General features: G+C 46.3%; 1 protein-coding gene across 1 annotated transcript; it reads right to left on the bottom strand.

Annotated features, from left to right (window-relative positions):
- Nucleotides 1–4,239: 4,239 nt before the first annotated feature.
- On the bottom strand, nucleotides 4,240–15,451 carry LMO2 (LIM domain only 2). Its single transcript, XM_065882001.1, has 4 exons — nucleotides 15,215–15,451; nucleotides 14,174–14,399; nucleotides 9,866–10,081; nucleotides 4,240–5,255 (listed from the first exon to the last, which is right to left on the bottom strand). Exons 2-4 carry the CDS (start codon nucleotides 14,212–14,214, stop codon nucleotides 5,036–5,038), a joined length of 477 nt encoding a protein of 158 aa, XP_065738073.1. The 5' UTR covers nucleotides 14,215–14,399; nucleotides 15,215–15,451; the 3' UTR covers nucleotides 4,240–5,035.
- Between the last annotated feature and the right edge of the window lie 10,221 nt (nucleotides 15,452–25,672).

Below are 25,672 nucleotides of genomic sequence, written 5' to 3' on the forward strand. Positions count from 1 at the left end.
CATCTCTCTTATTCTTCTCCTAATTAAATCAAAAGCTCCCAAAAAGAAAAGGTCAAGATTTCTAAAGTTTAAAAAAACTTTTTATTTGTAAACGTGTCAAACTGATAGAAAAATGCATGAATAAAAATAGTGTACCTGTGTATCCCATACCTAGATTCACCTGTTAACATTTTTACCCATTTGCTTTGCCATTTACTCCTCCCACCCTGCCCTCTCTCTGTCTCTGTCTCTCTCTTTCTACACACACACAGCAGACACACACACACACCACACATGTAAATTTTCCTTAATTATTTGAGACTAAGTTCCATATGTCATGAACATTTTGTCCTAAATATTTCACTGTGTATTTCCTAAAAATAGGGATAGTCTCTTATGTAACCACAGTACAGTTGTCAACCACAATAAATTTAGCATTTGTGCAATAATTTGAACTAATCTACCCTCTCATATTTCAATGTTATCAATTGCCCCAATGATATCCTCTATAGCATTTTCCCCCTCCAGTGCTGAAGGGAAGTTAAAGGGCCAGGTATTGGACTTAGTTGTCAGGTCTCCTTAGCCTTCTTGAATCTGGAACATTCCCACAGCTTTTCTTTATTCTTTTTTTTTTTTTTTTTTTTTTTTTTTTCCATACGCGGGCATCTCACTGTTGTGGCCTCTCCCGTTGCGGAGCACAGGCTCCGGACGCGCAGGCTCAGTGGCTATGGCTCACGGGCCCAGCCACTCCACGGCACGTGGATCTTCCCGGACCGGGGCACAAACCCGTGTCCCCTGCATCAGCAGGAGGACTCTCAACCACTGCGCCACCAGGGAAGCCCTCTTTATTCTTTATGACACTGACATTTTTGAAAATAGAGTCCCATCTCCTCCCTTTTTAAAAATACAATGTTCATCGTTTTGAGTTTGCCTGGTAATTTGTCTCATACTTAGATTCACGCTATGCATTCTCAGGAGGAATCCTAAAACAGTGATGGTATGTCCCTCACAGAGAATCACATCTGGAGGCACACATGGTCCATCCGCTCCTCACTGATCACCTGGTCAGGGTACTGTCCAATGTCTCCACTGTGTAATTACGGGTTTCCCCCTTGCAACGAATAACAATATATGGAAAGGTACTTTAAGCCCGTCCAAGTATCCTGCTCTCTCTTTGTTGAAATTTAGCAACTCTTGATGATTCTTGCTTGAGTCTATCATTTCACTATGATAGTTGCAGAATGATGACTTGCCAACTCCCACACTCTCTTCACATTTACCTGTTGGCATTCAAGATTCTGCTGTAAACAAGAGCCCTTTCTTCTCTCCACTTATTTATTATTGGTATGAACTCACGAATTCTTATTTCCCCCCCAACACTTTGTAACTCATTACTATCCTTAATTATTTTGGTAGTCAAATTGCTCCAGATTGGCCAGCCCCTTCAAGCTGGCTTCTTTGTCCTTGTGGCATGCCTACATCACTTTTTTTCAAAGCAGTTCCTTATTTTCTAGCATAATAAGATGTTCCAGGCCCCTGTTATACCTTCCTTGCACCCTCCCTCCACCTCTCAGAGATTCCTGGGCTTGGATTTTGATTTGCCATTCAGTCTCAAAACTGTGCAAGACCTCATCTCCCCTGTTATTTACTCACTGGCCCAGGCCCCCCTCCAGCCAAAGCTCACCATCTCCACCACCACCACCATGAAAACTCTGGGCTCACTTGACTACCTGCTCCACTAGGTCAAGGTCTCTGAGTCTTTGCTCTTGCCTGTGTCACCTCCTTGCTGGTCCAGGGGCATTTGAAATGTCACTTCTGCTTTACTCCAGATAGCCGCCCAGGGGCCAATGTTCCCTCATCTGTTTGTTCCCTCATCTGTGTTTCCATAGCACTTTTGACATATCTTTATTATGGTGCTAATCTCATATCATTGTACTTTGGTTACATTTCTGGCTAGACTGTACTCGAATGGTTTCAAATAACCTGGGGAGAAAGGTATTCATTTTCCCTATTTTGCAGGTGAGAAACCTGAGGGTCAAGGAGGTGAGCCTAAGAGAGGCAGCAGAGCACAGGGTGAGGCCTCAGTTACAGGCTACTTCTGCCCTTTATTAGCCGTAGGACCTCAGGCAGGTGACTAAGCCTGTCTGTGCTGCAGTTTCCCCGGGAGTCAATGTGGATGATAATAAATAGAAACTGACACATGGCGCTGTTCTGTCACTTAAAGGAGTTGCTATTTGTACAGCCCCTAGAAGAGTGCCTGGCACGTGGTAACTGCTGTGTAAATGTTTGTTAAATAATTAAGTCACATCATTGCCATTCATATCCCAGTCTTATGATGATAGAGCTCCTAGCCACTGCTCTGTTGTAACTTTGTAGGATTCCAAGATTCCCTGAGAAGCAGTGATTCTATTAGAGACGGCAATAAAAGGAAGCTGGTTCAGGTTACAAGACGTTAATAAGGTAAGAGGAAGTGAAATGTTCCACCAAATTGCTGAAGTAAGTCATGGACGGGGGAAGGGTGCAGATGCCTGGTTCTCTGCCTCTGGGTCTTGGGCACACAGCCTGCATGCTCAGGCAAGGACCACCAGGGTAGATTCTGGGAGCTGGTCCCTCTCTTTACATGTCCTTCCTCTCAAGTCAGTTGTGGGTTAGACATTTGGGCCCCTGGGGTGACTTACCACAAAGACTCTGCCTATGCATTCACAATTCTGCAAAATGATGCCATGGACAAATAGAAAACGTTAATTATCGCTTTGTTGAGGATAGCAAAGGTATTGGCTGAGCTCCTGAATCTTATGTGTATTATACTATCATGGGGATTAAGAATAAAGTTTACATTTCAAAAGCAAGAACCATTTTTATTTTGACCAAATACTGCACATAGGATCATCCACATAACTAAAATCTATTATTATTATTAATGTCGATATGGTTAAAAATGGTGGATTGAATTGTGATTGATCTGGTAGATGACAACGGCTAGCCGAGTGACAGAATTATGTAAAGGTTTTCAGCTTAGGGACCAGGGGAAGACAGAGTTGGTCTACATGTGGAAAAGTTACTCAGTGATTAACCATTGTGTCAAATACTAACTATTAACAACTTAGAGCAGATGATCTACCAAACTGGGGGATGTTTCAGAACATTTTTAAGCCTCAGCATGAGTCAGAATCATCTTTAGGGCTTTGTTAAAACACAGATTGCTGAACCCCATCCCCAGCATTTCCGACTCACTCTGTCTGGGATGGAGCCCATGAATCTTCATTTTTAATAAGTTCTCAAGTGATGCTGATATTGCTGGTTCATGGACCACAATCGGAGAACCACTTCCCTTTGTTGATTTAGAACAAATATCCCCTCACTGGAAGTCCCTTACCAACACCTAGTCGAAATTCAGTATAACTAGATTTGTTTTAAATAGGCCACCCTAAGCAGTCAAACTTCCCAACCACTTTTAGTATTTTACAGACCAAGAGAGCCATCACTTAATTATTTCTCCAGAAGAAGAAAAAAACCAAGCAAACCCTAGTGATGAACTTTTTAAAGGAATATCACAGTTAATTAATTGTAGCACTAGATGCATGTTTCTGATGTCTTGATAATTAAACACATTAAGACTTCTTGGTACTTGCCAACATTTTAATGTAACAATTGAAATACATCTCCCGTTAGTCTTTCATTGGGACGTTCTTGAACTAGTGAGCTGAGAGGTGATGACCAGCAGGTGGCGCTCTGAGTCAGTTCATGGCTGCCTGGATGCGGTGAAAGGCAACCGCACAGACAAGGTGCCTGCTTTAAATCCTCAAGGTAAGGTTCTCTTAACCACTTGTCATAAAATACCCTGAGACACACTCTTGGAAAATCGAAGTGTCAAGTTCAGCATCTTTGCCACATTTCAAACTAGGTAATTACCTTCTCTCCCAAGGGAATCTGTTTTATGTATTTGTGTCCTTCCTAGGTTACAGGTTTCCCAAAGGCAAAGATCTTGCCTTCTGTTCACTCTATACAATGCTGAAGTGAAATGCAGGTTTTACAATAGCAATCTAATTATTCTACATCCCTCTGAGCTACATGATGACCCGTTAGATACTAATTGCTAGTAATATAGAAACGTGCCTGCCTCATATAAACCCTAGCCATAAACTTGTTTTTATTTGACCTAAAAGTAAATTGCTTATTTACTTCTCCTTTACAATATAAAAAGCCATTTTTTTTCCTGCCATCCCAAATTGTAAGTCATTACCAGGTAAACAACACTGTATTTTAGTCAGTCATTTTTATTGTCCTCAGAGTTTTTTTAAACTACACACAACAAATACTTTGATATAATCTAAGATAATAAAATAGGTGAAGAACTTTTTTTTTTTAGATTTACATTTGTATAGAAACAATCTGTGGAACTCCTCACTTCAAAACTAAGGTGTCTAGAAACAGTGATCCATCCGCATTGCTTTAAAGAATTGTTTGGTTAAAAGTTGCAGTTTTCATTCTCAACTGAAATGTTGTCTCCATGCAGTGTCCCTTGGGTCCAAAGCTTAAGGCCTTGGGAAAGTGGCCAAGAAGAAAAGGACGGCCACTCTTCTCTCTGTCCTTCCCTCGTGTGGAGGACAGTGGTTGGAACAGGGTTCTCATAAAAGCCGGGAAGAAAAGAGATCAACTGCACATCTCTAGTTTTCAAGGGTTAAAGACATAACAAGTCTGGGCAGAACAAGTCCCCATCTGTAGATGGGAAGTTCCATCATGACGGCACAGAACACTCTCTCCCTCACTAATCATGTCAGTTATTACCCACAGGCTGTGGCCATTGTCCATAAATTCTCCCTCAAGGCCAGTCATTTTGTCACGTTTAAGTTTTGCCCCCTTGCATTATGTCACTTGGATGCTGTGTATTGGTTCTTGGTGTCCAATTAGGGTCTTTCATCCCCAATTAGGGTCTTTCATCCCCTAAGAAATGTCTCAGCCCACCCTCAAATCCCCCAAAAGCCTAAGAGTGAAGACCCCACGGAGACAGTGACTTCAGTGAAACACCTCTCCAGAGATGCTGGGGGCATCTGGCCTATATCATCCCATTGACCTTAGTCCACTCATAGATGTCCTGTTCACACACTATATCGGAGTTGATGAGGAGGTATCTGTCACCCACACAGAAATGCTTCTGACAGGCGGCACATTTGAAACATTCCAGGTGATACACTTTGTCCCTCACCCGCATCGTCATCTCATAGGCACGGATCCGCCTGTCACAGGATGCGCAGAGGCCGTCCTGGCCAAAGAGCCTGGGGAGAAAACAGAGAGAAGAGCTAAAGAGACAGTGGCACAGATAATACTGGAAGAAAGGGCCTGAGGATGGGTTCCATGCTGTAGGCTGGATTCCCAAGACGTCCCAGCGAGGAAGAGCTGGGTCCAGATCGATGGCTGACTTGTTCGCAGTGCTTCCTAGAAGTGGGTCCTCTGGGATGAGACCGTATCTGTGGCATTTGTGTTTGGCATAACTCGTCCCTTTTCTGAGCTCTCTCCCTGCCTGCAGCCACCACCCTCCACGCCTCCAGGTTGCCCCGGGCCCCACCTCTGTGGAAAAGACTCTCAGCTGAAGTGATTTCAGAGGTTAGGCATGGGTTGTGTGTCTCTTCCCAGGGGAACTTTCATTTTAGAAGAGGGGCCAGGAGTAAACCCCAGAGGCCCCTTTGAGAGGAAACTGACCAGGAATGCAATGAAATGGCATCTTTCTGAGGCTCCCAAATTCTATCACATCAACAGCCACTAATTACACCCATGGGGAGAGTTGGTCTTGAATTCCTTCAAAGGTACCAAGGCCATCTCCACATGATTGTTTGCTGGGACCCCAGCTTCTGGGAGACAGAGGGAGTTCAACCGAAAACATGCGGTATAGTGAATCGTGCCTCGGACATCTGGAGGATGGGCAGCATTTCTCCACATAGAATGGAAGATCTTAATTCGAGATCCTCGCTGCCCCAATGGCATGAGTCTCTGGAGAAACTTCTCTTCTGACATTGAAATCAAGACTCTCCTAAGTCTCAGCTGACAGGTTACTTATATTAAGCAACATGTAGTGCCGAAGTGGGAGACGCAATATGGTGGAGCCTAGTGCAGTGGTCCTCAAAGTGTGGTCCTGGGACCAGCCGAATTTGCATCACCCGGGAACTTGTTAGAAATGTTCACTCAGGCCCTCCTGATTGAGAAGCTCTGCGGGTGAGGCCCAGCCGTCTGTGTGGTCCTGAGCACAGCCAGGTGATTCTGATGCAGGCTGAAGCTTGAGAATCAGCCCGCAAGAGTGGGATAACACAAGCACTGGAATCAGAAGACTTGGGTTCAGCCAGGACTAGCCCTGAGTACCTGAGTGACCCTGGTGAGACCTCTGATTCCTCTGAGCTTGGCAGTGATCACAGCATGCCCCTCACCCGGCTGTTAAAGGATGGACGCAGCATGTCAAAGCACCAGCGTTCAAGGGCAAAGCCAGCGCTGGCTGGGTTTTAACACATCTTGGGGGTATTCCAACAGGGCCAGTCTTGCTGCCAGAAGTCATTTTCCCACATGCCTGATTACATGGCATGTCAGCAGGTCCTTTCCACGGAAAGCCTTCAGGGTGGTTTTAGGTGAATGCCTGTTCTTCTTGGAAGTTCTTACTAACTTCAGAAGAGCAGAGAATCAACTGGTACGTTCTGAGAGGTTCTAGGGGAGATGAGGGCAGTTGACAAATTTTGAAACACATGAACAAAATTAATGGAACCAGGAAGACGTGGTCTGTGGGTAGAGAACTCATGGTTACAGCCAGGCCAGCTAATTTCCCTCCGAATCCCGCTTTCCATTTGAAGAGCTCTGAGTGTTTTCAAGGCACCACCTGGGAGCAAACTCATTACTGGGGGAGAACATTTTATCCCAAGGCAGCAGATGGTGGAGCTGTAGGGAACTGCCACCCTGGAGGTCACAGAGTGGAAAGACAGTTCTGATTTCCTGATTGTTCAGTAAGTTGAGTTTGGGTCCAAGTGACTTACAAAACAGTGTGTGTGGAATGAAGCCAACCACCTGGGGGGTGTGACCCTTACGGAAGGAGAGCGTTTATTAAAGGGAAGTTGGGGGTAAATTACAACACACGTCAGGCAGCTAACGAAGGGAAGGATGAAGGACTTGTATTTGGGAGACAAGTTCAGGTCCCAGCATCACCTCTAACTAGCCGGGTGCCCCAGAGCCAATGACACCCTCTGCCCTGGCTTCTGTGTCTTAAGCTATAATGCAAGAGAACTGGAAGAGAAGGCCTCTGCAGGCCCTTGCAAGCTCTGGTTCGCTGGGACTTCACTAATGGTGAAAATAGCCAGGACTTGACATCTAACTTGGGCGTTCACCTCTGGCACCAAGAATTGGTGCCTTAGGCTGGATATCCCAGAAATAGACCCTGAGACCAGGATTTGTTAAGGATGTGTCATCAGGGAAAACAGGTAAGGTGGCAAGGGAAGCCGGACAGAAGGGGTGCAAGGCAAGCAAAGTTGCACACTCGAGGGGAGCTTCAGCCTGACTACACGGGGACTCTGGGGTGTAAGTTATGTCTCCAAGCGGCCCTGGTTCCCGGCAAGATTGCAGGACTTTGGTCTCTGACAGTGCCAGCCACTGGGCCAGGTCTGTTGGGCATGGGGGGGGTGGGCAGTGGGCACACTTCTGGCTTTAACAGACACAGGTGCTGGCTGTTGAAAGTAAAACACTTAGGGGTGGGGAGGCACTGCACACAAAAACTGGTAAAAAGTGATCCAAGGGGGGATCTGGGCTGGGCACTGATATTAACAGTTACTCTCCGGTTCCCAAGAAAACAACATAAGAGCACAGGGTTTATTTAGGTTCTGCATGGGGGTCTCATGAATATTTGAGGCTAAATGTCTGAAAAGGACTGTAACAGGCAAGTCAAACACTGGAAACCCTCAGGGGGAGAAGTTCTCCTGGGGCAGGGGTGGGTGGGCAGGGGGAGAAGGACTGAACCCCATCATAGAACCCACTTCCTCACTCCTCCAACTTGCCTTTTGCAAAGACACTGCCAGATATGTCAAGAATGCAAGCAAACAAGTCCATGGCTAAAGGGCCATGCCTGCAGCAAGAAATGATTTTTCTCCTCCGTCAAGAGATGTCATGTCTGAAGCTCCCTCCTGCCCATTTTAATAACAATAATATAAATATGAAAGGATGGCTGGAAACGCTTGCACTAACACAGAGTTAATTAACATGTTGCCTAGGAATGTAACAGGGAGAAGAATTATTTCATGTCACCGAGACACAGGTTAATTAACACGGGGTTCTCCCAGACTGTTTTTTTTCTCTCCTTTTTAAAAATGCAAGAGATTAACAAGCCCGGGCAGCACGGGGTTTATTCTTGAATGTTATATAAAAACCGCAGAAATAGGGAGAAGCCCGGGCTCTTTTGACCTTACTCAATCTGTACTTCATTTAATAAGATTCAAATGATTTGACAGGGATGTAGTCAGGGGGCCCAATGGGAATCATTTACCCGTCTGCTTTCTGCAGTGTCTTGGCAAACTGAGAGCGAGCAGAACCAGGTCTCTATTTATCCCAGTTCTGTTTTCTTGTTACTTAATAAAAAATTGACCAAAATTAAAATCATGATCCTTGGAAACCTGCCTTCTTTTCTCTGAACCACCAAATTTGCAAGGACTTTATCAGGAAATTTGGGGGTGGGGAGCTTACTCTGTCAGTCTCTGGGTGAACAGATAAGCTTCCTTCACCATGGAATTGCCTGCATTTTTTTTTTTTTTTTAATGTAAAATGCTCTGAGGGCAGGTTTGGGAGAAAGAGCTGGCCTGGCAGCCAAGGGCGCTGGAGTCTAAACAAGCTTCCCTGGTTTGGGTGGTTCTAATGTATTAGGGCTCCATGCTCCACAGACCCTCTGCCACAGGAAGATGGCAAAAATCTGACAGCTACACAGTTAAGCAGATTTGACAGCAGAGGGCACAGAGTTACCTCTGCAGCAGCTAATATGAAACTGGAAATGCTAGAACATTCCGGGCAAAGGCACTCATCTGAGTGCTGGAAAATTCACATAGCCAAACTCATGACCCAGAGCATCCAAGATGGCCTCAGTGCCTGTCTCACTGGGTGTTCTAGAGTTCCTATTTTGCCTTTCCATTCTTCCATTTCTTTGTTCATTAGATCGGAAAAGACTCTAATGATAAATGTCATGAGCAGCTAACATCTATTTCATCCTCATACTCATGCACCAAGCCCAGCACTTTACATGTATCACCCCATCTAATTCCCACCCCTTCTTGGAAGTAGGTATCGCTGTTATCCCCATTTTACAGATGAGGAAATCGAGGCTTAGGAAGGTTACGTAACTTGTCCAAGGTCACAGAGCTAGAAAGCAGTGGTGCCGGGGCTCAAACCTACAGCTGACTTCAGGGCCTTCCTGCTGTGACCGTCAAATCCTTGGAATGCCGTGGCGAGATCATGCTTTCTATTTTTAAATTTCTCATCACATAATATTGGAATCTTACGAAAGACTATTTGGAACCTATAGGTATATTCTGAAGCATTAAATGAGCTCCTAGGAGCCCACACTCAAACTTAGAAACTACAAAGCTCCCAGTTCCTTTGGCACGTCCTGTGCCTTCTCCCCAACCTTCTCCCCTTTTCTGCCCCACAGAGGGAACCGCTATTCTGAATTCTGTGTTCATCACTCTCTTGCCTTTAAAATATTAGAATTTGACCATGCAGGAATGTATCCCTGAGAACATGCTTCTCGAACAGGAAGAAAGGCCGACTGCTTCCCTGCATCGGGCAGCTGAGACCCAGCCTGACCTCACTGGGGCAAAAGGCAGGCACTGGGGGAGACAGACCCACAGCCCCAGGAGGGCAGCGAGGACAGTACCTGAGATAGTCTCTGCGGCAGAGCTTCCTGCCCAGCTTGTAGTAGAGACGCCGGCCCACCTCGCCCAGCCGGCACCCGCAGAGGTCACAGCTGAGGCAGTCCTCGTGCCAGTACTGGTCGATGGCCTTCAGGAAGTAGCGGTCCCCGATGTTCTGCTGGCAGCCTCCACATGTCAGCAGGGATGGGGGTATCTGCAGCACCTCATCCACTGGCTCCCTGGAAAGAAGGCCAAGCATTAGGGATGACCTCATCTTGGGGAGACAAGCACGGGAGAGGGGTCAGGAGTCATGCTGTGCCCAAAAGGAAACCTCATTCAATTGTCTGTAGGTGACATAGGAGAAAGGAGGGGACAGCTTATACCTAGGGCAGACTGCAGAGAGACCCTGCCAGCCTTGGGTTAGGACAGGAGAGAGCTAGACCCTACATCCTAGATCCCGGAAGAAGCAAGTGCAGGGCACCAAGAGGCACCAAGGCAACTGCAGGTGGTACTGCACCCCTACCCACAGTCCAGCCCCACTTTCTCGGCACCTGTGATCTCTCTTCTTTATCTCCCTCCTACTCCATCTCCACACCTCTCCTCTTTCCTCCTCACATACCCAGGACCCAAGGGCACTGCCCAAACCCAGAGGAGGCACCCAGGACTATAAGAGTTGCTTGCTGCCAGGACAGTGACTTCCTAGAGGGCTAAGAATCTGCAAATTCCCTTTTGAATCTCCGTGCCATCCTGCCTCAAACCGTTCCCAACTGCACAAAAGCATAGGTGAGGAAGGAAGAAAGAAGAAAGGGACCCCAAGTTATTTTAGGTTGCTTTCTCTTTCCAAGATAAAAATTCCATCAGGATATAATAGAAATTCTCATTATTATTATCTTTTAATAGAAATTCCGCATCCCATCCTTCTTACTGAATGAATCCTTGGAGAAAAATCTCAGGTGTTAATTAAGGCCACTGTTAAACTTATAAAGGACGTCAAACAGAACTTTCTGCACGTCAACATTTTTACAGCAGCAAAACTGATGCGGATGAAGTTGATTTAGGAAAGAAAATGGGGAGAGGGGCAATAATTATTTTCGAGAGAGTAGAAGGCAATTAAACAGACTCTGAAATCTCCACCCAGGCAATTGTTAAGAGTGAGCCTGTGATGTGTGTTCTTTCACTACAATGTCATACGGTGTCTCCAGTTCACTTTGTTTCACTGGAATCTGAATACTTCTGTTTTACATTTTAAAAGAAATAACTTTATTTGCCAAAAGAAAATAAAGGGAGTGGGAGAAATGATTCTCTCACCAGATGGGACACAGGAAAAACAGTATACCTGTTGATCTGTGACAATTAACAAGTGCTTTCTTGAACCTCACTCAAACACAAATCTATTTTTCAAAATTCTATTATGTTTTGAAAAATGGAACTGCCTCCAACTGTGAAATTCCCAAAGGGAGTTTCCCCCTTGGTACTTTGAGGGTATAAATCTGTGTCTCCTATTTCCAGCTGACGCTAACTTACCAAGTGACCTTGTGTCCTGATTGGCCTGTGCCCACAGCACTCAGCGTCCTTTACACCTAGGGATGACAAGGCTCAGGGAACCAGTGTTGATAACACACTCTGACAGCTTCAGGTGACTCTGTCTGTAATGTGCATACCTCCCTGTGAATATTTAGGGCTACTGAAACCGAGCCCACACTTTGTAGATCAAGTATGAGGGTCCTTTGTGAGATGATCTCCTTTTAGAACAGGGAAATGTAAAACCCAAACCAGTTTCCTCCTAAGAACTCAAGACTTTGAATAGTTTTAAGAATTCACTGAAGCCTGGCTTGCTTTTCTTTGTTTCCACGGGTTATACATAAAGACTTCCATTCACCCTCCTGAAAAATAAAACACCAGCATTTTCACACGCATCACCTCAGAATCGCATCTCTTCCCTTTCCACAGCCCATGGTCTTACTTTAGGCTTTCAGAAACGCTCATGGAACCTCAACACTGCTGGATGCCCTGATGCTGAGCCTGCCAACCAACTGTGAAAGAAGAGAATTTGCACTTAGCTGGTGCAAAACTGCCTGGAATTAAAATGAACTGCTCTTGTTACTCACAGGGAGGCGGTAGGGGCCACTGGTGGCCCAGTAGAGGAAATCTCTGTGTGAATTCTGGCTGTCTTTCTGTCTAAATGTTTCATTTGCATATGCCTTGGCAAATTTCTGTGTGTAATTTGGAGATGCTGATCAGACTGACCTCAGCTCCACTGACCCAAGTATGTACACAATGAAGCTTCTGGTAGAATAGTGGTTCGCAGTAGAAATGGTAAGCAAAAGAGCTATTGTGATGGCCTGAGATGAGATAGGAAAGGATAGGATAAGATATTGCTTCTATCTTTCTATAATTAATGATAATATCACATTATCTTTGGTGGATGTTCCAAGCCAATAACTGAGTGGGATTCACTCCCTAATATTTTATATTCTCCTAGAGCCTATCTGAATATTATACCTAAACACACTTCGGCCTGGATTTCTGGGATAATTTCTCAACAATTTCCAAGAGCGATAGGGAAAAAATGTGCTGCAGTAATTTCTCAATGAGCTGGTCCATCTCCAATGAGAGCTTGTCTGCATTGGGCAAATAGTGAAGCAAAGGATGGAGAAGAACACCCTTCAGTAGGTGCCTGCTGTGTTATGAGGTAAAGATGTTTCAATTTTCCAATCTCAGTGAAAAAGCACAAACTTTGAAAAGAGAAACACTCCCTTCAGGGAACTGAAACCTCCAGATTTATCTTCTAATAAAAGGCTTAGTGATTGAGTTCTACTGATCGAAAAGGCATTAGGAGCCTTTCAAAGGTAATTCATCCCATTCACTCTCTTATTGTATTACTATGGTCTTGCCCAGGCTCTGAAAACTCAGGGCTAAGTTGTAATTCTCGGTTTGTTAAAAAAAAAAAAGAGCAAACCACCCTTTAAACCCAGTGTTTTCGTAGATATATACTTTTAAAAAGGAATGTTATCTTTCTCCTGAGAATTTAAGGAAGCTGGGTTTTTGTTAGAACAAACCAGACTCCTTATAGAACTGGCATCTGAACCTTCAAGATTGAATAGGGCTGTTTATATTCTCAGTAGATCATGGTACTTCCTGTGTTTTATGAGAACACGCTGAGCTTTTATGCTCGTAACTGAGGGTAAAACCCAGGTATATAAACACCATAGGAGACTGAAATTGGGAGGAGGAGGTACTTCAATCAGGAAAGCACAATTCTTTTAAAGCAGAAAAAGAAAAGAAAACAAAACAAAACAAATGCCTCTTAAAAGCACAAATGGACAAGTCATTAACCAGCTCCTTTGGTCTGTGTAACAAATCCCTTCAAAGGATTAGATGGGGACTTCAAAGGAATAAATGTTCTCAAAACCAGACAGCTAATGAATCTTAAAAGGGCATTTGCGCTGACGGCTAAATGATATCTTAAAACAACCCTTTCTCCGCATCTTAACACTAAGGAATGGGCTGGAGGTAAACATTGGGAAGAGGGGTTACTTCAAACCAGTCAGAGCCTCAGAAAACAAATGCAGTTCATTAGAGCTCCGGTTCCCAGACTCCAAACCCTTTGAGACTGTGATAAAAGCCGTGAGACTCCGCTCCCCAGAAAAAATTCACCTATACGCAAAATGGTGCACTAACTTTCGAGGTTCAGTGGTCCCCATCGGTGGACCCCGAGGGGAGAGGCGGGGACGTGTATCCAGATTAACTCCATGTTTAGCTGCTCTAAAGTCTCTGGAGGCCTGAGTGAGCTCCGAGGTGAATTCTCGCACCTCCTTACCCGCCGGTCCCTGGCGCTGCGGGCAGCCGCTCCACCTGCGGACCGGGAAGGGGGCCGTCGGGGACTCGGGAGGCCTCCACTTGTAATATCCCCCTTTCCAGGACCAAATGGACAAAGAGAAAGGGGACCGAGAAGGAACGAGAGGGGAGAAAGGAGCAGAATCGAGTCCTGAAGGCTCTCGGGACTGCACCTGCGCGCCTCCGACCTCCCCCTCTGCCTGCTCCGGTGTAAACTTTCTGGCCCGCAGTGGCTTTGGGGAGAGTCCCAGGTAGCCGGGAGGGGCCCACAGCGGCGCCGGGTCGACCCCCTCTTCCTGCCGCCCGCCGCCCAGCCCCTCTCACAGTGTCCCCGGAGTCACCCGATAGGATGCGGGAGCCCCGCGCAAGGCAGAGGAAACCAAGGGCACGCTGCGGGCGCGCACCTAGAGCCTTCTCGCCGGCCGCCCGCGCCACCCTGCCGCCCCGGGGCGCGAGGCCGTGGACATCGTGGGTGGCAGGGGCGCCGCACTTACTCAGACGGGTCCAGGCTCTTCCTCTCGATGGCCGAGGACATTGGGGAGGGAGGTGGTGTGCCAGGCGGCGGGGGCGCTCCCTTTGTGGCGCGGGGCTGGCCGGCTGCCGGGGCTCGGACCCCCTCGGATGCTCGGGCGCCGCCGCCTCCGCTCCTGCGCCTCCTCTTGCTCCGGCGCTCTGGCGGCGAGCTCGCCCCTCCGCGCTCAAGGACAGTCACCGCACTCCCTTCAAACGCCAAAGAGAGAGAGCGAATCACCGGGCTGCCGCGCGCCGCGGCCGAGGCGGGGACAGGGGCGCGCAGCCTGCCCCGGGCGGCTGCAGCTGCCGCTGCTGCTCAGGACTTAACCTTCCATCCCGGTCCCGCCGCCGCCGCCGCCGCCGCCGCCGCCGCCGCCCGGTCCGGCTCGGCTCGCGCGCTGTCGCCGGCTCCGCGCCGCCCGCGGGAATGGGGCGCGACCTTCCGGCCGCCCCTCGCCCCTCGCCCCTTCGGCCCGGGTCGCGGCGCGCAGCTAGCCGCCGAGGGCAGGGAGGGGGCGGCGGCCTGGGGGCCGGGAGGGGACTGCGCGCCTCTCTCCCCCGGTTCCCTCCTCTCTCGGGAAGGTCTATTTTCGCTCAGCTTCCCTCTGTCTCTGGTTTCATTTCCTTTTTCCTGATCACGATTCAAATACAATAGAAGGAAATCACATTTAAAGAGACAGCTGCCCGGTACCCACCCCCCCTTCTTTTTTCTTTTTTTTTTTTTTAACGGGGCTCCTGGGGATTAGCGATACAAACAGCAGCAGCCGCGCCGCTGCCGCAGCAGCCGCCGCCGCAGCAGCCTCCGCAGCAGGACTGAGTTGGCGTCTTAAAGGGGCCAGCGTCGGGGACGGGGAGAGTCTCTCAGTGAACACCTCTCCTTGGAGAGGCGGCTGGGCTGCCTCTAAATCATTCTTTAGGGATGCCCCTCTTCGGCGTTGCCCTTTTGGTAAACTAAGATTGAAAGTAACCAGCGGGCCGCTCGAGGAAGAAAGAAAAGACAAGAATGCGAAATAAGCACATACAGAGATGCACGCGTTCCGAGTGGCGTTCGCGCCCGTTCGAGGTTCCAGGTCCGCGGACACGGAGCGCGGAGATGCCCCAGACAGCGCGGCTCTGCTGGGTGCGGACTTGTGACTGCGTCCGCGCTCCAGACAGGCGACGGGAACTGTGCGAGCAGAGGCCGCACGGGCTGGGTACGCCTGAGCAGTGCCAGGGGCTGCTAATCCCAGAGGGAGCGTGGTTGGGAGGGACCAAGCTGATCTCAGTCTCCTCTCCATCTGCTGGCGGCAGAATTCCCTCCCTCAGCATCTTTCAAAAATCGGACTCCTGCGGTTAAACTGGCCCCTGTAAAGTGCCAATAGTACTCTGCACAGAGAAGAGTGCCTCTCCAATGAGGGAGAGACTATTTTGCCCTGGGTCAGGGAAAGCGAGAGAAGCCAGACTTGATTTTCGAGTTCAGGTTTCCCCTCCAACCTCAAGGGCAAATTCTAGGAAGAGGGAGGAATGCAGAAGGGGAGAGGAGGAGGCTAATAATCTGCTCTTGTGTAGAGCAAAACTTCACGTCCCTTGGGCCTCATCAGAATTCCTTGAAAATAACTGCATTCGGAAATTATTACTAAAGGCCTACTTGTGCATGACACCAGTCACAAGTCTTGTAAAGAAGAAACTACCAAGTACTTTCAGGATCCATAGTTTTATATGAGCAGTCTGGATCATGGTCATGGATATTGTATTCCCATTTTAAAGATGGCACTGAAGGACCTGGATGAATTCACCCTGAAAGGTGGTGGCTGAAATCAGAAGTGCATCCCTGTAGGCATCGTTTTCCCTGTTCAGAGCTTATCCTCAGTAACTTCTCACACGTAAAACCAGAATTTACTATTGCTTGCATGCTCTTGTCCTTCCTTTCCTTACCGCCATGTCCAAAGCTTGGGTCCCTATGGGTATAATTAAAATCTCTCCCAATCTCCACCCCTCCGGGGTGTGTGTGTGTGTGTGTGTGTGTGTGTGTGTGTGTGTGTGTGTGTGTGAAAGGAAGCCTTAAGAGCAGCTTTGGGTCCAACTCAAGGCTTTCTTGAGTCTCTGAAAAGGCTTTCTCTGCTCCTTGTTTTTAATTTAAAAAGGGAAAATGCCTAGAATTTTTAGGTCAGCCTAAATTATGTGATAACCATGTAACCTACTACTCTACAATCGGAAATGAAAATAAACATATATATAGGCTGTGAGGAGCAGTTCACCTATTTACAACCAGTCAACGTGGTGATTAAATGCTAGGACTTGGGCATCCGACTGCCTGGATTTGATTTAAGCTCTTAGTCATAAGCTAGCGGGGCCTATCTAGGAAAGTTACTTAACCTCAGGAGGCAGTATTGGTAGTGGCTCTGGAGTCAGACAGCCTGCACAGCGACCCACCATTTCCCACCTGTGAACCTGGGCAAACAGCAGGAATTTAAATGCCCAAGATCCTCATCTGTCAATGGGGGTGCCAGAATCTATTGATTAGTTGTTGTGAGGATGAGTGATTGCATGCAGTGTGGCCCTTAGACATGTAATGAGCTGGGGGAAATACAGACATGAGATTACATACATGGATAGCATTTGGTGTGTATTAAGCTCTCATAAATGGTAGCTTCTGTGTTACAGCAGACTATCGTTGGGAGAATTTAAAAAGAGTTTGAAATTAAATTTAAAGGTGAGCTGGGGGTTAAAAATAAGAATTTTCTGCCCAAATTAAAATAACTGTCCCATTTTTTAAAAGCAAACAGAGGAGGGTCCCTTCACTTCACCTCCTTGTGCTCGTATACAAAACATATATGCATTTTCCACTTTAATGTTCACTGCCTTGGTGATTACATGATATGTTTGCATCTGCTTGCTTTTATTAAATCTGATAAGTTGCTTCCAACCTTGCTATATAGTTTTGCATGGGGCTTAAGTTAGTTGTTATATTAAATATATCCTTGGGTTCCGGAGGTAACCTCTAAACGGCCAAATTTGGGGGATGAAGTTTCCTTTTAATAATATGCTTCTGTTTTGACCCGAATGTGTAAAGAAAGAGCGATTACTGCCGATGACTTTGGGTCAGTTTCTTATCTCTCACCACTCTTTGGGGAGAACTTCCTTAGAGAAAGTGAATATTTGAAATGGTATCTTAAGATTTCAATTTCACACACAGTAGTTGTAAGAAATAACTGCCTACCGGTGGGATTTCATTTCTATTCAACGGGCAATTAAATTGCTCAAATTTAAGTTTAACATTTAGAATCGAGTCTCAAAATGTGTTTTCATTATGACTAATTTTAAAGCAATCATGACCTTATTGTATCCTTCCATAGCAACCTTATGCCTTATGCAGAAGAGGGACTCAGTAACTATGAGGCAATTTGAACATGTAAAATGGTTCTTGAGAGTTGGGGAAATCTATACTTGATCCCTATCCAGTGGGATTGTAATTTAATTCCTTTTGCCTTCCCCCAACTCCTTGCAGATCTTAAATACCCTAAAATTTAGAAAATTTCCAAGTTTTCCGTCCTGAATGTGAATGTCAGAGGAAGACTGAATGAGTTGGCATGATGAATCTGACCCTAGGTGGATTACTTTCTTCCTGTTGGCATTTTCTATTCTTTTTTTGCTTATTACATCTACAGTTGTTTTCTCCGGAAGAGCAGTTTAAGTGACTAAGGCTGCATTTCTTTGTTAAAATGGACTTCCAATAGAAAGGAAAATGCAAATGTCATTGGGAAAATGTCAAGAATGACAATTTACCTCTTTTATTTTTTTCCAACCATTAGAAACCAACTTGTGTCATATACCTGTTAGTTGTGACATTCACATACAGGAACAAAAATAAAGGTTTATTTTATTATGGCTTCAGCTCCCATGCAAACGTCTTTAAACTACTCAATGGTCACAAGTATCTGGCTTCCAAACACATTTCAGAACATTTCAGGGCATATTGATGGGTATGTTTTCAGAATGTTAGACCTATTAGTGACCTTAGTGATAAATAAACCAGATTTCCTATACAGTAGAAAAGAGCTCCAAAAATCTAAAACAAAAATCTTTATCAACCGAGTTTAGGAGATGAGCATAGGTGTCAGAAGGCATAGCTCAGCTGTTTACTAGCTGTGTGACTTGGGGGAAGTTACTTCACCTCTCTGAACCTCAGTTTCTATATTTGTCAAATGGAGGCAATAGTAACACTCAGCAGGGCTGGGACTAGGGTGAGGCCATAGGGATGCCTGCTTACTTCACAGGAATTTTAAGAGGATTTAATAGGATAAAGTGTGTAAAAATGCTTTGTACAGTGATGGTGCATAATATATGCTCAGAAATGATACCTGTTGTTCTTACCCTATCTTTCAGAAGTCATCACCACCGTATTAGGTAGCAACAATCTCCCAGCTAGTCAGGACATCTGGCAAAGAATGCTGCGACTGGGGTGCTGTAGAAAGAGCTGAAGTGTGCCTAAGACATCAGCAGGCTTCAGGCTTGGGGAGCCCCCATATTTCAACCGAAATGCAGGATTGTGCCCATTTAGGTCCTGGGTAGGCTGCTGACAGCTTCACTGCTTCCCTACCACATTGCCTGTTTCAGCCACATCCCTGATTTTATTCATCTGCTTTTCCCCTTTCCAACAACTTCTAAATCACCTTTTACAACTAAGACAAGAGGCAAAATCAAGTGCTAAAGTAACTGTCCCCAAATGTCACAGCTCCACAGCTAGGTCTTAGCAGAGTTAACCTCACACCATGTCCTAGTAGAAGGAGCCTCTGAAATGTGATTTCCCAGCTTGCTCCTTGGAGCAGTAGGGGTTCTGAAGTGCTTCCCTAGTGGGCTCCACCGTCCCTGCTCCAACTGTAGCAGCTCTGCACTTATTGACATGTTGCTCAGCCTCTCTGGACTTTAGCTTCTGCATCTGTAAAGTGGGCATATTCAGAGTACCTATCTCATGGAGCTGCTATAACAATTCTGTGAAAGAAACATATAAGGTGCTTGGAAAGGAGAGTGGCACATAGTAAGCTTCTGTGGAAGATTTTGCTTATACAGAGAGATTCCAACTTTAAAATATTTGAACAACCATTGGTGATTCAGAGCCCCTTTGATGGACAAGGCAAATGAGACATGGAGTCAACAGCTCCTTCTTCCACCTCTGCCCCCATCAAATCCTCCCCCACGTTCTCTCTTTGGGTACCAGACCTGAACTTATCTGCTGCTCTGTGTTCAAGGGGGAATCAGAGCTGGGTGAGCTAGCTGACTCACAGAGCTGTCCCGGGGCCCTTTGCTCACATGCTCCATTTCCTCTCTTTAGCTGCTCAGAGGCAGCCCCACCCGGCTGACACACCACAGTGCCTGGGACCCTGCAACAGCACATTTGAGATCCAAGCTCCCTTATGTGGCCTAGAAAGCTTTATACTATCTGGCCCCTACTACTCTTTTCCATCACAACCCCCTCACTCTCTCTGCTTGAACCACACTGACCTTTTCTCTATTCCTTAAAACAAACCAAGCCGACTCCTATTGGAGGGCTTTTGCACCTGCTCCTCCCTCTGTCTGAGATGCTCTTCCTCTAGATCATCCCATGGCTCCCATGTACTTCACTCAGGTTCAAATGTTTACCCTCATAAGAGCCTTTTAAAACCCCATTTCTCATCATTCTCCATCTCCTCATCCTGCTTTATTTTTCTTCCTAGTGTCATCATTACTTATACTTTACATATGTATTTGTAGTTTTTTATGGGTTTGGTTTTGGCTTTTCTTCCCAGCTAGAATGTAAACTCCATGAGAATAGAAATTCTTTATGACTTGTTTCCAGTTGTGTCCTCAGGACCTAGAATGTGCCTAGCACACAGTAGGCCCTCAATAACTATTCAATGAATGAATGTACAAATGGTAGCCTTCCCCTTTGGCCAAAGCATGCCTGCATTATGCTCTCTGGGTAAAAGTTAAGAAGGAACTTGAAGATCCCTTGTCTTCCTTGAGCATCGCTTTTGGGAGACGATAAGGGCCCAGATACCATTCAGATGCAGACCTAAGAGTTTGGTTTGGGAACGAGATCAAGCTCTTGGCTGCTAGGAACACGCAGATACAGGTGTTTTCAGGAAGCCACAAGGCCCCACTTTGAAGCTTGAGTCTCCACTGCAGGGCCCCCATACACACAAGGAGATGTGGCTACAGTGGACCAATGTGTAGGATGCAGTCAATTACATGGGTAAAGGCACAGGCTTTGGAGACAGACAGGCTTATGTTTGAGTCCTGGCTCTTTCAGCTACGTGATTTTAGGCAAATTATTTGACAGTCTGAGCCTCAGTTCCGTCACGCGTAGAATAGGGATAATTATATCTTCATCGCAGGGCGGGAGCAATAAAATGAGGCCGTGCATGTCAAATGCTTAGCACAGTGCTCAGAGGACGACAGCTATTATTAGAGTTCATTAAGCAAAGAGAAGCTCAGAGGAGGATAGTCGACCAGGGCGGGCCTTTCTTGACACAGAGGTGGATAACTGGAGTTCTGCCACAATGAGGGCTCAGCCCAAGCAGGTGGGGTCAGCCTCCTTGCCTGGGGGACCCTTGCCTAATCTTACCTTCTCTGGCAACCCCCAACCCCCACGGGGCAGATGGGTTAGGCTTGCAGACACCTGGCCTAGCTTCATGATCAGGAAGGCGACATAAAGAGATGGTGTCAGGAGCCTGTCCTGGTCACTGGCTCTTCAGGGTTGGGGGAGTCTCTGGTCTGAGACACTGCACTCCAAACACACCTTCCATTGGAGGAGAGGCCAGGCTGCTTCCAGGGAAGTGGTGTTTTCTGGCACTCGTGTCTAGCTGAGGGCACTGAGCCTGGCAGGGGAAGAAGATTCTGGCCTTCCTGATGACACTTGACTTCCTAAGCTTAAACCTCAGCGGAAAGGAGTCTTGTGTGTGACGCTCCTAGAAATACCAATTGCTGAGGGAGGTAGCTTTCAGCCAAAACGAGGGAAAGAGCTGCTTGCTTCTTCCTGCCAGTTTTCTCTGCTTCCCTTCAGCTGCCCGTCATGTATCTGACTGCCAGACTAACCCATCTGGAATACTGTTTTCTTCACTGTTACTACCCTGCTCAAGAATTTGCAATGACTCCCTGTTTCCTCTGATTTTTGGCGAGTAGCTTAACCTCTTGGGACCTCGATGCTCTCATTTTATAGAGGAAAGAGGTTGACTGGAAGGTTAGAGCTGCAGCTCTATGTGTGATTCTGTCCTTCTAGCAAATCAAGACCAAAGTCCCCATGATTCCATTAAAGGTGCCTGTGATCCTGCCCACGCCATCAAATGAACTTCATATCCCAAAGCCCTAGAGCCTGAACCTTCCCACCAGGCAGGCTGCTCCTCTTTGACCTCAGACATCCTGCTCATGACCGTTTCCGCACACTGTCTTATTCTGTTCTTTGTATCTGGAATGTCTGTGCTTCAAAACTTTGGTGCTAGAAGAGCAGAGGGGTTAAGAATAGAGATAAACCTGGTTTCTAGGCTCCACTTTACAACTTACTATCTGGATAATTAATCTTAGGCAAATCTCTGTGCTTCAGTGCTTGCAGTGGTAAACTAGAGGCAATGATAAACATAGGGTAAGGAGGCATAGCTGAGATAATGTGTGCAGCAGGCAGAGCACAGAGCCTGGCACAGGGTGAGCGCTCGGTAAATGGCAGTCGTTACTGCAGATAGTACAAAAGCCTCCGACTCCTCTCTGCCTCTCCAAATCAACCTGGACCCCACTCAAGCCACATCTTTGCACTGAAGGTTTTTCTGTCCCCTGACCTCAACTCCTTCCAGCTCTTGGCTCTAGGGCCTGGTTAGGTGCTCGTTAGACTCTGCCTTGCAGTGCCATAATTTTATGTGTGCATACCATCTTGCCACCTTGTAAGTGACTTATGTTCTTAGAGAAGAGAGGCCATGATTTTCATTTTTACTAGTTCCCAGGGTATTGATATAAATTTGGAGATACTCAATAATTCCTTTTGAATTAAAGGCTTCAGATATCACATGCATGTTATCAATTTCCCAATTCTAGCTTCACACTGACATTCGTCAAGACCTGAGGGTCTCCCCAGAATCGGTATTGAGGATGGCCCCATGCATTGACAGTCATAAACTTCTTAAAAACCTGGCAACTCGAAACTATAAAGCTCTTAGAAGAAAATGTAGGGTAAAAACTACATGACATTGGATTTGGCAATGATTTCTTGACTATGACACTAAAAACACAGGCTACAAAATTAAAAACAGATAAGTTGGACTGCAATCAAAGTTAAAAACTTGTGTGCATCAAAGGTCAGTATCAAGAGATTAAAAAGGCAACCTATGGAATGGGAGAAAATATTTGCAAATTATATATCTGATAAAAGGTTAATATCCAGAATATTTAAAGAACTCCTGCAATTCAACAGCAAAACCCCCAAAAACCCAATTAAAAAGTAGGCAAGGACTTCCCTGGTGGCGCAGTGGTTAAGAATCCGCCTCCCAATGCAGGGGACACAGGTTCGAGCCCTGGTCCTGGAAGTTCCCACATGCTGCAGAGCAACTAAGCCCGTGCGCCACAACTACTGAGACTGCTCTCTAGAGCCCACAAGCCACCACTACTGAGATCGTGTGCCACAACTACTGAAGCCTGCACGCCTACAGCCCATGCTCTGCAACAAGAGAAGCCACTTCAATGAGAAACCTGCGCACCACAATGAAGAGTAGCCCCCACTCACTGCAACTAGAGAAAGCCCGCGTGCAGCAACAAAGACCCAACGCAGCCAAAATTAAATAAATTTTAAAAAAATACAAGGAAGAGAACTAAAAAATTGTTTTTATTTTAAAAAAGTAGGCAAAAGACTTGGAGTGATATTTCTCTAAAGAAGATATACAGGGGTTTCCCTGGTGGCACAGTGGTTAAGAATCCACCTGCCAATGCAGGGTACATGGGTTTGAGCCCTGGTCCTGGAAGTTCCCACATGCCGCAGAGCAACTAAGCCCGTGCGCCACAACTACTGAGACTGCACTCTAGAGCTCATGAGCCAGAACTACTGAAGCCCGCATGCCTAGAGCCTGTGCTCCACAGCAAGAGAAGCTACCGCAATGAGAGGCCCATGCACCGCAACAAAGAGTAGCCCCCGCTCACCGCAACTAGAGAAAACCCACACACAGCAACGAAGACCCAATGCAGCGAAAAATAAATTTAATTTAATTTAATTTAAAAAAAAGAGGATATACAGATGGCCAATAAGCATATAGAAAGATGTTCAACATCACTAATCACTAGAGAAATGCAAAACAAAACCACAATGAAGCACCACTTCACACCCATTAGGACGGCTGTTATCCCCTAAACAGAAAATAACAAGTGTTGGCGAAGATGTGGGCAAATTGGAAATTCTGTGCTCTGCTGGTGGGAATATAAAATGGTGCATGCAAGTTCCACAAAAAATTAAAAATAGAATTACTATATGAGTCATCAGTTCTACTTCTGGGTATATACCCAATAAATAAATATGCATACAATGGAATATTATTCTGCCTTAAAAAAGAAGTCCTGTCACGTGCTACAATATGGATGAGACTTGAGGACATTATGCTAAGCGAAACAAGCCAGTCACAAAAGGACAAAGACTGTATGATTCCACTCATAGGAAGTACCTAGAGTAGTCAAATTCACAGAGACAGAGAGTAGAATGGGGGTTGCCAGGGGCTGGGGGGAGGGGGAAATTATTTTTTAATGGATATAGTGTTTCAGTTTGGGAAGAATAAAAAAAGTCCTGGGCTTCCCTGGTGGCGCAGTGGTTGGGAGGCCGCCTGCCAATGCGGGGGATGCAGGTTCGTGTCCTGGTCCGGGAGGGTCCCGCGTGCCGCGGAGCGGCTGGGCCCGTGGGCCGTGGCCGCTGGGCCTGCGCGTCCGGAGCCTGTGCTCCGCGACGGGAAAGGTCGCAGCGGTGAGAGGCCCGCGTACCACAAAAAAAAAAAAAAAAAAAAAAAAAAAAAAAAGTCCTGGAGATGGATGGTGGGTGATAGTTGCACAACAATATAAATATGCTTAATGCCACTCAACTGTATACGGGGGAGTGGTTAAAATGGCCAGTGTTATGCCCATGTATATTTTTAACACACACACACACACACACACACACACACACACACACACAAAATCTAAAAGTTTTTAGATAAAATTTAAAGACATTTCCCTAGGTGCAGAGCTGTCCAAGGTGCAGAATTTTACCTTTCATTTCAGGGAGCTCACAACATTCTCAGGTTCATCCATGGACCAATTTGACAACCCCAATGTATGGTGAAGCCAGTCCCGTGAGCTCTGAGACATTCTTCAGGTCCCCAATGGCAATTCCTGCTCACTTATGCCCCCATCAGCAGCACTGATCCGTGACTTCTAGATGACCTTCTTTGCAGGAGCCCACTAGGCCCCAAGGACAGGGGAAAAGGGGGCAGCTTGTTATTAGTAAGTACAGCCACATCCTTAAAGGGATTCATGCTCTTATAGATTCCTATCTGCCCTGTCCTCTGAGAAGCCGAGAGTTAGAGTATAACAGGTACAGGTTCCATTTGGGGTGGGGATGGCTGGAGTAGGGGGTCTCATGTAAGTAGAGCATCTTTAATGCTCCCTTGAGGCCACAGCCCCTCTCCAAAGGCCCCCAGGATGCTCGTGGGCCAGTTCAGCTCCTCCTATGGTATCAGGCTACAGTGCCTCCCATCCCATCGCATTGCAAAAAGCTGCCTTGGGTCGTAGCTTGCAAAGGAAGAGCTATTAAAACCTTTTCCATTTGTATTTCCTGCGTGGCCCTCCATCTGGAAATATCTTTTATCTGGCAACTTTTACAAAGCTGAATCTTGAAGGAGGTCCTGGCAGGTTTATGCTGGCCTCTCTATCACTCCAATAAGATATTTCCATCCTAACCTTCACCAGGGTCAAGGAATCATGACTTGGTCTTCAAAACAGGACTGGCATGGCAGCGATTCTTTCTGGCCCTGAGGCATCTTTTTAACCCTGAAAACGCCCACTTGGAGGGCAAGAGCGAAATCTAGAAGATTATTATACGCACTCTCTCTCAGCTCAAATGTTACTTCTGCAGGGAAGCCTCCAGCCTCTCATGACTAGATTAGGACCCATCATTATATGATCTCACTCCCAGGTTTTTTTAAATTGTTTTTTTCCCTTTTTTTTCTTTTTACTTATTTATTTAAGTATAGTTGATTTACAATGCCGTGTTAGTTTCTGGTATATAGCAAAGTGATTCAGTTATTTTTTTTCAGATTCTTTTCCATTATAGGTTATTACAAGATATTGAATATAGTTCCCTATGCTATACAGTAGGACCTTGCTGTTTATCTACTCACTCCCAGTTTGGATCACAATTGGTAATTCTATGTTTTGTGGTTGTTAAGTTCTGTTGAGCTCCCCCAAAGACTGCAAGCTCCTTCTGCTTGGAATTGAATCCAAGAGCCTAGCCCAGCACTTAG

The sequence above is a fragment of the Phocoena phocoena genome, chromosome 8 (assembly GCF_963924675.1).
Source record: "Phocoena phocoena chromosome 8, mPhoPho1.1, whole genome shotgun sequence".
NCBI lineage: Eukaryota > Metazoa > Chordata > Mammalia > Artiodactyla > Phocoenidae > Phocoena > Phocoena phocoena.

What these genes read in the sequence shown, in the direction of transcription:
- LMO2 (XM_065882001.1), bottom strand. Translation starts at nt 14,214, where the DNA reads ATGTCCTCGGCCATCGAGAGGAAGAGCCTGGACCCGTCTGA. An exon ending in AAGAGCCTGGACCCGTCTGA is followed by an intron (nt 10,082 to 14,173) that starts GTAAGTGCGGCG and finishes CCTTCTTTCCAG; the next exon opens with GGAGCCAGTGGATGAGGTGC. An exon ending in TGCCGCAGAGACTATCTCAG is followed by an intron (nt 5,256 to 9,865) that starts GTACTGTCCTCG and finishes TTTTCTCCCCAG; the next exon opens with GCTCTTTGGCCAGGACGGCC.